The sequence below is a fragment of the Lissotriton helveticus genome, chromosome 12, assembly GCF_964261635.1.
Source record: "Lissotriton helveticus chromosome 12, aLisHel1.1, whole genome shotgun sequence".
Taxonomy (NCBI): domain Eukaryota; kingdom Metazoa; phylum Chordata; class Amphibia; order Caudata; family Salamandridae; genus Lissotriton; species Lissotriton helveticus.
The window spans coordinates 150,010,061-150,023,746 of NC_136073.1; the positions used below are offsets into that span (position 1 = coordinate 150,010,061).

The 13,686-nt window shown below is 45.2% G+C and overlaps 1 protein-coding gene across 1 annotated transcript in view; it reads left to right on the plus strand.

Annotated features, from left to right (window-relative positions):
• The window catches only part of LOC144798259 (hydroperoxide isomerase ALOXE3-like), a 272,626-nt gene that overhangs the window by 206,062 nt on the left and 52,878 nt on the right, over positions 1 to 13,686 (plus strand). The window contains exons 7-9 of the mRNA XM_078669021.1: positions 9,259 to 9,402; positions 11,717 to 11,920; positions 12,186 to 12,272. Coding sequence (XP_078525147.1) covers positions 9,259 to 9,402; positions 11,717 to 11,920; positions 12,186 to 12,272 — 435 coding nt within the window. The remainder of the gene's footprint in view (positions 1 to 9,258; positions 9,403 to 11,716; positions 11,921 to 12,185; positions 12,273 to 13,686) is intronic.

Consider the following 13,686-nt stretch of genomic DNA (forward strand, 5'->3'; position numbering starts at 1 on the left):
CGTCCTGTGTTGTGTTGGGGGTTGCTCTGGGGTTACATAGGGATTTAATCCAAGATTGGAGATCCCTAGCCCCGGCGCTCCTCACTAGAGCTCCCCTTCGGCAGCCATCTTAGTTGCTCCATAACAGCATGGGGAACGGTGTACCTGAATGCTAGAGATGTCAGACAACCTTTATCGAATGTCTGAAGTCATGCGGGAATGATCTTTCAGTGAAATATTACCACAACACATAGTGATGTAATATCCATCAAAGACTATGTGACATATCCACTACCATGTTAGGAAGAGAGATAAGGACTGGACACTGTGACACCCCTAAGAACCACTTTCTATGCAGCAGCCAGAATTGTCATAGGAATAAAAAAATATGACCTGATCTCCCAAGCCTTGAAAGAACTGAATAATCTCCCGATTGAAGCCCCCTGCGGCTTCAGAACTGTATGCTTTACTCACATTGCACTTCAGACTGGAATACCTGCTTACTTTGTCACAAAACTCAAACATGCAGGTCAGATGAATGAATGAATGATATTTATTGTTTGGTTACTAAAAACCATTACATAAAACCAAAATACAAAACTCTCAGCATTAAAAAGTTAAAATCAAAATACAGTTTATCTAATTGCTCCATAGGTCCCGGAAATTGCAAATGAAAGGGTTCATGGGCCCACAGGCAGCTCTATGACCCGACTAGTAGAAATCATTAGCATTGCCCGAGCTTGAAAAATAAATTTTCCGAAAGCCGCCATGTGTTTTACCGTAGACAAAGTATAAAGTTAGCTAAGGCCCTCCTCTGCAGTACGAGATCCAGATTGTCTTAGTAATGGCCTAAGATAGAGACTCCGGGCCAGACGCAGGGCCGGGCAGCAGAAGAGGAGGTGGGACAGAGACTCGCGTTTATGCATGCAAAGCCTGCATTCCCGGACTCCTGAGCTTGCCTGGCCACCTGGATATAGTTCATTTAAGGGCAATGGGTGAAGTCTGTACGCCAAGATCTTGTGAAGGGCCGAGCGGCCCACTGCCTGCGTGAGGTGAGGTTTAGCGGTATGCAAAATGTGCGGAAGACACAGGGTCTCATGCAAGCCTTTTCTTCCAAGCGCCTCCAGATCCAGTTCCCGTGACCTCGCACGCACTTGTTTTTTAATTGCGTATTTGATGGCAGAATATTTGACGTGTACAGGGTTCCATGAATCCGTAGCTAGATTGAGCTGGTCCTTAGCCGCTTCAAAGGTGGCCGACCAGGGGTTCCCTGGATCGCTAAAGATACCTTTCAAAACTGCCTTTAGTGTGTTCTCCTGTGCCGCCATTGTTAAAAAGTAATACTTGCTTAGGGCGGGCAGCTCTTCTAGATTTTGCTGATTAAGTAAGAACTCCAGGCGGACGAGGGTGTTTCTGGTGCACCTTGGAAGATGGAAAAGTTTCTTATATGCTCTGCAGTGAATTTTTTCTAATTCATTGCTTAGTTTGCCCGGAAATGCCTGTAGAGCATAATTGAGTGCCGGCATGAGCTTAGCTTTAAGTACTCTGTTGATGGCCGTGGTAGACGGGCTGTATAAGAGGCTTGCAGCTTGCAAATGGCGTAGGTGATGGATTTGCCTTTAGCCTGAATTGTCTTAAGATGGCCACTTGCACGTCCGGATTCCTGGAAGCAAATGCCCAAGTAGGTGTACCGCTGCGTGCTTTCCAGGAGGAGGTTGCCTAACCTCCATTTTAAAGATTTTTTCCTTGGGTAATGACCAAAGATCATTACTTTAGACTTGGTTGGGTTTGCTACAAGCCTGTTACTGTCATTATATGCAGCGAGTCCCGTCAACGCCTTTTGTAGCCCCATTCTCGTGTGGTCCAAAAGGACCAAGTCATCAGCATACTGCATGAAGTGGATTTTAAATCCACCGATCTTGGGAGTTGCCAGGGCGGCCCCAGTCAAGGCCTTCTCCATGTCTGCTGTATATAGGTTGAATAATAACGGGGCTAACACACACCCTTGTTTAAGGCCTCTGTCTGTGTTGATCTTAACGGATGCGTGATCCCTCGAAAGTTTGATTCGCACCCATGTTTTTTGATAGAGGGATTGTATCGCTCTTAACAAAACCGGATTGATGTTCCATTGGACAAACTTGTGCAACAGAATTGCGCGGTCTACCCCATCAAACGCCGCTGAATAGTCGATAAAGCAGGCGAAGAGGGGGAGGCTTTTGCTTGACCGTGCGCGATGTGCCAGGAAAGAAAGAGCAATGATGTTATCAACCGTGGCAGACCCAGGTCTGAATCTGGTTTGGCAGAACGGAAGGATGCCTTCAGCGCTGGACCAGTCTGCGAGGTCCCTCAAGATGGCGCTAGCATACGCTTTTCCCTCAATATCCAACAAGGCGATCATCTGGTAGTTGGACGGTTCAGATTTTGAGCCTTTTTTATGGATAGGCTGTAGAAGCGAGCCTCTCCATGAATCTGGTACGTCCCCCAGGAACCAGCATTCAGAATACAGGTAGGTCAGATTTTTGGACCAAAAATCAATGTTTGCCTTGAATAAGTGCCCGGGAAGGCCATTGGGCCCTGGAGCGGCGTTTTTTCTGATGTTTTTTATGATGTTAACGACAAGCGATTTTCCAGGTGGAGCCATCTTCTCGGCGAACAGACCTAAGTTGTCTCCAGCAGTGGATGCTTCATTTTGAATGTGGGCCGGACCAGCGTTAGTGTAAAGTGCTCTTACATGCGCGACCCAGATCGAGTCTTCAAGGGAGTTTTCTCTGAGGTTTGGGCCGCGGCCCAAGTTACATATAAACTTCCAAAACTCCTGTGACTTTTCCGGTCTGAGCAAATCAAAAATTATTAGCCATTGTGCATCGCAATGTGCACGTTTTGCTGCCCAAACCTTTTTTGCATGGCTTTTTTAAACTTCTTGTAAACGTTTCTTGTTCAGGGCAGTCCCAATTTTGCGGGCACGTTTGTATTGCTTATTTAATTTTTTAGCGCTTGTTTTGATTTCAGTATTATGACCATATGTGGGTAAAAGGCGCTTTTGTGATGTACTTTTCACACTCCCGCAAAGAATCCCCGCCAGAGTCTCTGTAGTGGAGTTCCAGAGTTCTATGGCGCCCTTTTTTTGTTCGCTCGGTGGCCAGCCTGTCCACTGATCAACCCAGCTGTTATATCCAGTGATTGCGGTCTGTTCCCATTTAATCCTTCTAGGCAGCCTTATGAGTTCTTCTCCATCGGCTTCTCCGATGGGTTCAAGCTTATGGTGATGATCCACTATGAGGTTAAAAATGACGATTAGGGCAGCATGATCGCTATCACTGCGTGAATGCACTAAAAAATGTAACATTAGAAGTTGGAGTTTGCCACTTAAGATTATATAGTCGACCGTAGTTTTGGTTGTTAAATGTAGGGCCGACAGTCACCCCGGGGCTGTTCTTTAGGAGGACTGAGTGCGTTGTCTCCAATTTGTAGGATTTTAGTAGGGCATTCAGGGCGTTAGTGGCCCCAGCTTGGAGCTACGTGTGGTTGAAAGCCCGATGTTGTGATTGTTAAAATCACCAATAATGATGAATTTGAGGCCCGCGAATTGCAGCAGTAAACGCTCGATGTGGCGTATCAACGTATCCGTGTTAGATATGAGCCCTTGAGGGTTATGATAAAGATGAATTAATAATAATGAAAAATACTGTTAGTTAGGCTGCAGCCTTTCAAAATGCCTGCCTGAATGGTGTCCGGCAGGTTGGATATTTCCGCGAATTCCAGATTGAGTGCGTGTTTTATATAGACGCATATCCCACCAGAGGGTCTACCGAAAATGTTGGACTTTTTTGCAGGTTTTCCATACTCAGCGTATCCTCTGAAAGAGAGGGGATGGATTCGCCAAGTTTCTTGTGTGCAAATAATGCCTGCTTCCTCCATAAATGACACCGCAGATTGCTTGAGAAGCAACCTTCTGAGCCCAGCAACGTTCCAAGACATGGTTTTCAAGCTCGTCGGAGACCATTCCTTCTCTGGGGGCTTTAAATGCGTATTTGTTGCGTCTCGATAGGTGTAACCCCAGGGTTTAAAACAAGGACCATTAGGTCTTAGAATTTAAAGCAAGCGGCAGCCAGGACCAGTCTTTATTCGCGGTTTCCAGTGTAGCGCATGTGCGTGTGCCCTGGGTTGGATTCGTGGTTATCTTTATGGGGGTTCTGATGAATTGGCCAGTATTTGTGCCACCTTTTGACCCCTGGAGGGTAGGAGCCATTTTTGGCGCGTGGGAGAAGGGCGCATGCAAGCGTGGTGGTTCTCCAACCGGTTGTACCATGTTTCCCCTCTGGGGGTTTGCAAACTGTGTTTTTAATATGAGGGGATATTTTTGTGAGCGCTTGGGTTTTATCTTGATTCCGCAGCTTTCCAGTATCTTGTGCTGGCTTTTCAAGGCCTCTGCCATGGCCGAGTTCGTGAAGGTTAACTCCGTCGTTTCATTTTTCTCTTCCGCATCTGGGAAGGTGATGGTTTCAATGTCAGTAGTTTTTATTCCCTCCAACCCTGGGATGTTTGCACAAAGAGTCAGAAGATTGCTGCGATTGAGAACGTCCCACCTCCCCTGCGAGACGTATTCTGGATACAGCCTGATTTCCCGATCCTGGGGTAGGGCATTATTTATATAACCAACGGGGCCCGCGGCCTGACCGCATGATTGTGATACTACTGGTATACCAGATGATAGGGCGATTGCCGGCCCTTTTGGCCCGTGGCTCGTTGAGGGGCCACCATGAGTGGAAAGCTAGGAAGACTGTTATTAGGCGAGATGTTTTCAATATCCTTGGTATCTAAGACGGCCCATGGCCTTTGAATCGCGACATGCGTCGTCAACGTTGATGGGGCAGCGTCCAAAAGATGTTTTAATCCGGCGTCATGTTCATTAGAACAAGTTTGGGTCGCTTCCACGGCGTTTTGACCTTGCAGGTTGTTTGCTATGCATGTAGGTAGAGCTGGTGGGACTGGCCGGGGCGCCACCGGGGGGGCAACCGGCCCAGGGTTTGTTACTGCATCAGTCAGGTAAAGAGTTCCGTGCTTTCGTTCCGAGCTTTCTGATGTAATGAGAGTAGCATCTGATTGAATAATTTCCGTTATGTCTGTATGGCCTTGCGTCTGATTGCCTGGATGTAGTCATTCCCGTATGGATTTGTTCTTGTTCGCCTTATTCAGTTTTTTTAATTTTTTCTTATTTTTTCTTGATAGATTCTTTTGAAAGTCTAAGCTAGTCGATATAGGTATCTTCTCCCAATCGTGAGTATTTGTTACGGTCGATAAGACCTCTGCGGAATTTGCATCCGTCGCCAATGGGAGTCCCGCCCTGTCAGATTTGTTTTCATTATTTTCTTTACAAGTTTCTGTTCTGTCCGGTGATGAGATTTTTTTTGTGCCTTCTTTTTTAGACGGGTCGGGCGTTGGTGCCTTTATGTTTGAGACCTTGTTCTTACCCGCTTCTATTTTGAGATCCTCAATTATTGTGGTCATAACGTGCGGGAGTTTTTCTAAATTTTTCAAAATAGGATTGCAACTACATGGTCCAGGCTTAAAATTCGTGCTATCCTGTACTCTGCGGATCAAGGAATTCAAATGATCCAATTTAGCATCGACCCCTGATAATAGATTAGCCACTGTTTGTAATATGTTTATCTGGGCATCGAGCTTATCTGCATGCATGATTGCGGCTCCAGTCATAGAAATGAGGGTCTCGTTGATCAATGTTAGATGGTCTACAAACGCTGGGGGGCTATCCCCCCTGCTGCGTCTAGAAGATGATGACTGAGACATTTTTACTTGATCCGGGGGACTCCAGCTCAACGAGATCGGAGACTGGATGAGCCGAGCCAATGGCTCTGTAGTTGCTCCTCCTTTTTTAGGACTTTTTCTGTTGCCAGACACATCAAGAGTGTACTCTCTCTTTACAGATACGCTGGGGTGTGGGCTGTTACCAGCTTCAGTCGTTGGGGCCCCGTTTTGGGAGAAATTTGGTTGATGATTTTCTAAAGCATGAGGGGGCGGGGTTGTTGTTCTGTTGAGCTCGGGCCTCGATACAACCCTGTCCTCTGGCTCTGGCTTGGGTGGATCATCCCCCCGGGACGTAGTTATTATAGATGAGAGTGGTGGCCCTGGAGCATGCACCGCAGTAGCGCTCAAGCTATGGCCCTGTCCTTCCTCGGGAGTATATGTAGGCGATATACAGCTCTGGGGCCTAGCAGGTGCTGCAGAACTTACTACCAAAGGGCACAAGAAAGTTCTTATGTCTTTATTATTTAAGGACCCAGGGGTGGCTACGGTAGCACCTGGGCGAGGGGTTAGGTAAGCTCGGGTGTAACACTTCCCCTCTTCCCCTGTATGCGGCTGTACATTGTTCAATGACACTGACCGTGCTGGGGACGCCGTCAGTGAGGTTAGGAGCGTAGGAGTGGCTCCTGTAACTCCAGAAGAATCCAAGAGTGCACCCTCCAAGGGCACTGTCCCAGGGTAGAGTTCCCCCGCTCCCGGGGGGTAAAAGAGTTTTGCCTTCCGTCTTCTGGCAGAGCGGTGAGGACGCGGCTTTGCCTGGGTATGGGCCTGCAGTAAGGTCGAATTTCTAGTCCTCATAGTTTCTCCTTTCTCCTACCGGGTTGCTATTAAAGTTACTGCTGCGTTGCGTTGTACACTCTGAACTGGTCGAAGTGAAAATACACTCTGAGCTGGTCGGAGTGAAAGAGAGTGAAAATAAGGGCGGTGTTCCCACACCCCCTAGAGAGGGACCCGAAGTTAGTCCTACTCTCTGTTTTTCCTCAGATCTGTAGACCTCCTGCGCTCTGGTTCACTTGGGGTCCTTTGCTCAATGAGTAAGTAGCCAGATGGGCAAACTGGGCAGTGTCGGTGGCGGCGTTGTTATCACAACGCTCAAGCTCCACACAGCGCTCACGCCTGCCTACCGCACGCTGGAACTTTTAGCCCCCTGACGCTAGGGTCCACAATGTAGCAGCACCCGCCCCACCCTTACTAGCAGGCGTTGTTATCACAGCGCTGAAACAGCGCTCAAACCTGCCAGCAGCCCCCCTACAGCGCCGTAGGCCTCACGCCATAGTCTTTTGCGCCTGATTGTATATATATGGGGGTTACGGGGGATATACGGGAGGTTTTGCGGGAGTGTTTAAGTGTTTAAAAGTTATTATGTGCCGGAATGGTGGCTGATCCTAATCCTGATTCTGAGACTGACACGGTGCTTGCACGGCGCGGCGCTTGCAGGTTTCAGGCACACGGACTGTTACACGGACAGCTGCTCTCGCCCTCCGCCAGAACCTGTGCCTACCCCGCTCTTCCGCTCTCCCACCGTCTCACCGTGTTATCTAGTCGCCGTCCGGCAACCGCTGTGACCAGCCGCCCTCAGGCTATCAGACAGCCAGCAAACAGCCAGCAGACGGGCAAGCAGACGGGAGCGGACGGAGAAGGTGATAGCGGCTGTTTCTCGGGCACCTCAACCTCGTCCTCCCTGTGCTGCGTGTTTTCTTAGGCTCCTGATAGCTCGTTTCTCGGCGTTCGATTCCGGTGCCGGTGCAATTACAATCTGCAGAGACGAAGGACGGCGACTTCCACCGTGACCTCCTCGCTGCCGTGAAAATGGTGATCTGGCGTTCAGATGAGAAACCTAAGAAGCTCTAGCACCCTACTTCTCATTCCACCCAAAGCCCACAGACAAAAAGCACTCTAGCAATGCCCCTAAAATGTATAACTCCATACCAGTACATATCAGGGCAAACCTCCCTTCCTCTGCTTCAATAGACTGCTAACGGAGCTCCTCCTCATCCGGCATCCTAACTAATGGATCATCAATTGCCCATCCTTACAGATTCTTAACTCCCTCTCTCTCTACACCTCCTCCTTGTCAATTGTCCTCCCTCGTGCTCAACCACCAACCTGGTCTGATTCTACTCAGCTGTCCTGATTATACTTACTATTGTGTTATGAACATGTACTGATGTAAAGCTCTTTGATAACCCTGGGTCTTGTCAGCGCTATATACAACTCTTAAATGAATGAATGAATGAATGAATGAATTAATTAATTAATTAAGGTCTGTCAGGTTTTCCTTCTTGTTTGCCTGAGAAAAGTGAGGCTCCTCCCAGTAGTAATGGAGCTATATTCTCATTAGTGTTAATGAAGGTTGTCAAGTGTGTTTTAATTAGGGTCCTAGTTAGGGGGGAAAGAAACCAAAGGGCAAAACACCCGATTGGCAATATTGTAGCTCTTGAGTGAAGATGAAAATCTATGCAGACGTAGATAAGCAAGGTGTTCAACTCTCCATGGCATCAAGGCAGAAAAAGAGTCAAGCAAAGCTTCAAGAAAGACATCCAAAGGGAAATCTGACTGCAGAGAAACAATAATCAGGGTGAAAAATAATAGCAAGTGGATAATGAACACGAAGTAAGGGAAAATGCTTTTCCATGCATCCATCAGTTTGTCAATTCTTTCTTTATATGTGAGTCAAACAGAAACTTACATCACAGGAAAAGACTCAACTTCATCTTGAATAGGAAACCTCAGTCATTAATCTTTGGACAGACCACCATCTTGGAAAGGGCTGTTCATAAGGATTGGCCACTTTCCTTTCTTTCAACCCATGGTGTCATCTACTCACATGAAGAACCCCAATCTTCCCTTCCAAAGCTCCATGTAAGTCACAGAGCATTACTTGTAGGGACTGCAACTACTTAAATGCTAGCACAAGACTGTGAAGATGCTGAGTCGCAAGTCCAGAGATGCAGCTTTTTCTCAACATACACTCCCTTAGGTAAACTCCCCGTCATGGATGGATGTTTTCTAATATGGGGTATCTTTGGCAGGGGCATATCCACCAGTAAATCTGGGAGATATAAAGCCAGAAATGCAGATGAGAAATCTGCCTGTTAATGTACAAGTTATTGTACAGTCCTCTTCTTAATCAGGCTATTTCAATGAAATATTTCATTTAAAGTGTCAGAATATATATATACTAGATGCATATAATTTCAAATTATGAAAAGCTCACACATGTATCAAACTGAATACTTCTCAAGTACAGATAATACTGACATTTCCACAGTGTATTCTTTTCAGTGATGACATATATTTAGTTATATCTAGAATGAATGTTTTCATGGGCGAGTGAGCGGTCAGGGTTGTGATATCTCCTGCACCTGCACAACCATGCCATCTTGCAATCATGGGTGCGCTTATTGTTGGTATGTCCTCTTTCAATTACATCTGTACTATCTCCTCTCTTTGTAGAGTGGAAAGATTTTCATTGCAGATTACAAGATATTGGAAGGCATTCAGGGAAATATATTGGATGGTCATCAGCAGTACATGGCCTCTCCCTTGTGTCTTTTCTACCTCACACCCCAGGATGAGATGATACCCCTAGCCATCCAGGTAAGGTGCTTTATTTGATGAGACATCCGGCTTGTCCAGAATTGTCCCTCAAATTTCAAGTTATTAGATGAATATTGTGAATGTAAATAAGTGTAAGCCATCTGTGTCCTTCATTAGGTTATTCTGAGACAATATTTGATGAAACTTGCTTGAAGGGTATAGATTTATTGGTCTTAACACTGGGAAGAACCAAACCATCCATCTACAATCACAAAGGTTTGCCTTTATGACAAGGGGAGGTGCTTGGTACTATGGAGATACCTGTTTAGGATTTTTAATATGCAAAGTTTTATAACCTCTTTACCCAGAAACTTCAAAGCGATTTTGACAAAAGCTTGCTGGAATGCAGGCCATAGACTCTGGAGAAAAACCAACTCCTTTACCTTTCAGTCAAATAATATCTATAAAGAACTGCAGAATCTGAAGTGACTGCACGTGGGAAAGGGGGAGGGAGATGGGCAGAAAGGAAATGCTCCATATGAGTCTTGAATTACTGATCTTGGGAGAATAGGGTGGTGGAAGGTGCGAAGCAAGGACCTTCGGTCTGCAATGAACTGACAAGAACCCCTCGTAATCCTACAAGTAAAGGTACCATTATTCTAAATATAATTTTATAGCATACCATGCCTTAAGAGTTGCAGTAGAATGTTTTTCTTGGGCTATGGAAGTGGAGAGACTGTGACTAGCCCCTAGGCATGCAGGATACAGTCCAGAAACAGAATAGGAAGGTCCCCTTCCAATAGTCAAGATGATGGGAGCCGGGATGACTTGGAGTATTGAAGTTGGAGAATTCTGGAAAGGCATCAGGCAAAGCTGAGCACCTGCAGGAGAAAGGGTTAACCCTAACTGCCCAAGGGAACGATAAAAGGTTGCAGGGAATGCAAATGGTGCAAAATGCAAGATTGTAATACAGAACCCATCAACTACTTTTGGCAGAAAAATTGTAATGAGGTGCCTGGTGCCTAAATCTTTGCAGCTGTTACTGACCCAGATTTGTCCAGTACCTCTAGCTCCTTCTGGAAAGTTCTGGCTTTTTCCGCTTGCCCACGATCTGTTACCCTGTGACTCCACCCTCCTTTGCCTACCCCAGCCACCACTCCACAATCCCCAAAGCCAGCCCATAATGAGGTTGTTTTGTGGAGTCTGACAAATTTGACTGCATCAATGTGCCACGGGACACAATCATGGTGAGCACAAACTTCCGTATTCCTGACAGATCTTGTTTGGGACTGGAGAGTGATGAAGAAATAAAGCAATTCAACATCCTCACTCATAATTAAATTCTCCACTAGGCACTTGCGTCTTTAACTACAGAATTGTTTTTCACATATAAGCACAGTGATGTATATAAATGACTGTTACAGAATATTTTTAGGCAATACAAATACCAGATAAACTTCTAGTTTTTAGTTTGGCACTAAATCTCTCTGGCATACAATGTGTTCTAGTGCCAAGAGCCCACATCAGCACACACACCTCTTGATTTAATCTGTACTCAGTTTCAGAACATGTTGCAGCACCTATCGAAGATGATGTTTTCATCTAATCTGGCTGTTGATTTCCTGACAAGGAGCCAATGTATTGCCTTCTTTTTCATCCTCATTTTGTAGGTGACCACGGTCCTGCTTATCTCTCAGGCTCCTTGTTCCTCTCTTCTTTCCTGTAGTCAAAATAAAGGGTTTTACAAATACTTCTACAGAGAAACCATTACACATAAATAGAAAAGGTACTTTCCCAAAATGTAAGAACCAATGACGTCAAAGAAGACAGTTATAATTTACCAGAGAACCTTCTTGCTTACTGCCTGATTCATAATGAATATTTTGGGAGTAGGCTGACTTACTCAATTTGAAAGAGTAAGTCAATCTGTTTATTTCAAAACACTTTAAGAATTGGTTCCTATACAAGCACAACAAGATGTTTGTGTGCCTTCCTTGTTCCAATGCTGCTTCCATTTACTCTTCGGAGTTCAAAGTTCCCAATGGACTCAGTCCACATTTGCGTGGACAGTTGCCTAATTTTAGCAGCTCTTGATGAGAGAAATCGTTTCCAATGCCTTTATCCCATATAGCTGTGGGTTTAGCATTCATGTCTCACATTCGACTCAGATTATTTGTCAACTCTGTCATGTTCAGTGGGAATTCTGAGAACTATCAAAAATGAAATGTTAGAAAGTTACATTGTTCTTGACATCTTGTTTTAGCAAACAGCTAAGTCTAATGTGTTGTTCTGTTGAGCTATGTTCTAACCGAAGCTGCTTGCTCAGTAAATACAAATTTCTATTAACTAGTTATTTGTGCATCTTCCTTTGCAGTTAACACAGACTCCTGGTCTAGAGAACCCCATCTTCCTGCCCAGTGATAATGAGTGGGACTGGTTGCTTGCCAAGATGTGGGTGAGGAGCTCCAATTTTGCAACTCACCAGGCTCTGTCCCATTTCATGAGGACACACCTCTTTGCAGAGGTGTTTTGCATTGCTACATTGAGGCAGCTCCCAATGTCTCATCCTGTTTACAAGGTAAGAAAGACAAATCAGTAAACTCAGTAAATTGATTCACTATACAGATGGAGCATACCAATAAGGTTATAGTGCAACCCAAACAATGTTAGACAAAAACATAATGGATATCATGAATGACAGATTCTTGGAGGACTCAACATTAACATAAGAGTATACAACTATATGTTAGAGAAGTGCTGAGGTAGTGATAATACAAAATCTGTATGTAGTACACGCTGTACCTGTGTTGCTAGTAACTAAGTATTTGCCTGTCTTTCTTCAGCTTCTGATCCCTCACCATCGCTATACTTTGGAAATTAATGTGCTCGCCAGAGATCGCCTTATTGGACCGGGAGGGTCATTCGATAAGGTAAGTTTGGGACTCATCTTTGAAGACCACCCCTGTAGCTGGCATCCAAAAGAGATCATGATACATAACATAGCAAATACATTTGTAAAATGTGCACTCACACTTCGGTCTCTTGGTGCTGCAAACACATATATTTAATAGTACTCAACTTAGAGGTACTCATTTTGTCGACCTCAGATGGATGAAATGCTAAGTGGAATTGTTAGAAATCAAACCTGTAGCCATGAGGTCAAACACAAAGACGCATGATGTGGATGGATTCTTCTATTGAGCCACCATACCCAACTTCAGGTGAATGGAATTAGAGCTAGGATATCATGATGAGGAACACAGATTCTAGTAAACACAAATCAATAGGACCTGCTTGGAGTGAAAATTGTTTTTTCACTCACTTATGCTCTTTTCTTCACTACATCAAACATCTTTACACACAGTGTCACTGGCTGGTATTTCATTCTCTTTACTAAAAAGTAATTTTGTTGCCACATTTTTATGTGAGTGATAGCCTCAATAGGAAGTTTCCCAGTCCACTTCCATACAATGCAAAGATTACTGATTGGCCTTTTGCATGCCTCATAGAATGAATGAATGGAGGATAAAGCGCGAGGTTATCCAGAGGCATCCCAGCGCTAAGACGTCAAGTGAACTACAAGGAAACTAAGCTCCCATGAGATTAAGGAAAAAGAAAAGTTTTCAGAAGTCTTCTGAACTTGAGATATTCGGGTTCAGCACGTATGTGGAGGGGGATTCTGTTACAGAGTCTTGAAGCATTGTATATGAACAGTCGGCCTCCACTCTGTGCACGTTTAATCTTCGAACACAGATAAATCCTTTTTTCCCAGACCTAAGGGCTCTGTTAGGTACGTAAGGCTTGCTCCAGGAACGAATCAGGGGCGATCCATTTCCTGAAAATGACTTATGGATAATACATAGTGCCTTAAATTGAATTCTTTCCTGGATAGGCAGCCAATGTAGTGTAGCAAGGGCAGGCCTAGCCGAGGAACGTTTGAGAGTGTTCGGAAGCATGCAAGCTGCACAGTTCTGTACTGTTTGTAGTCTTTTAATGGTAGCCAGAGGGGCTCCCAGGTATATATCATTGGTGTAGTCGAGCCGTGAGAGTACAAGGGCCTGCACCAGCAGCCGTCTTGCACCAAACGGGAGCATGGGGAGTATCTTTCTAAATCTTCTAAGTATGCCATAGCAACTCACCGCCACTATACGGGCTTGCTCCCTTAAATCAAAATTGCAATCAATCCATACTCCTAGACTCTTTACTCGTTTTTTTTAGGAGGATGGGGGGCCTAGGCATTTGGGCCACAAATGGTTCAAGTTTAATGGAGCAGACTTCCCCAGGAGCAGAAGTTCAGTCTTGGAACCATTAAGTTTCAGAAAAGAGCTGCTCATCCAGTTAGAA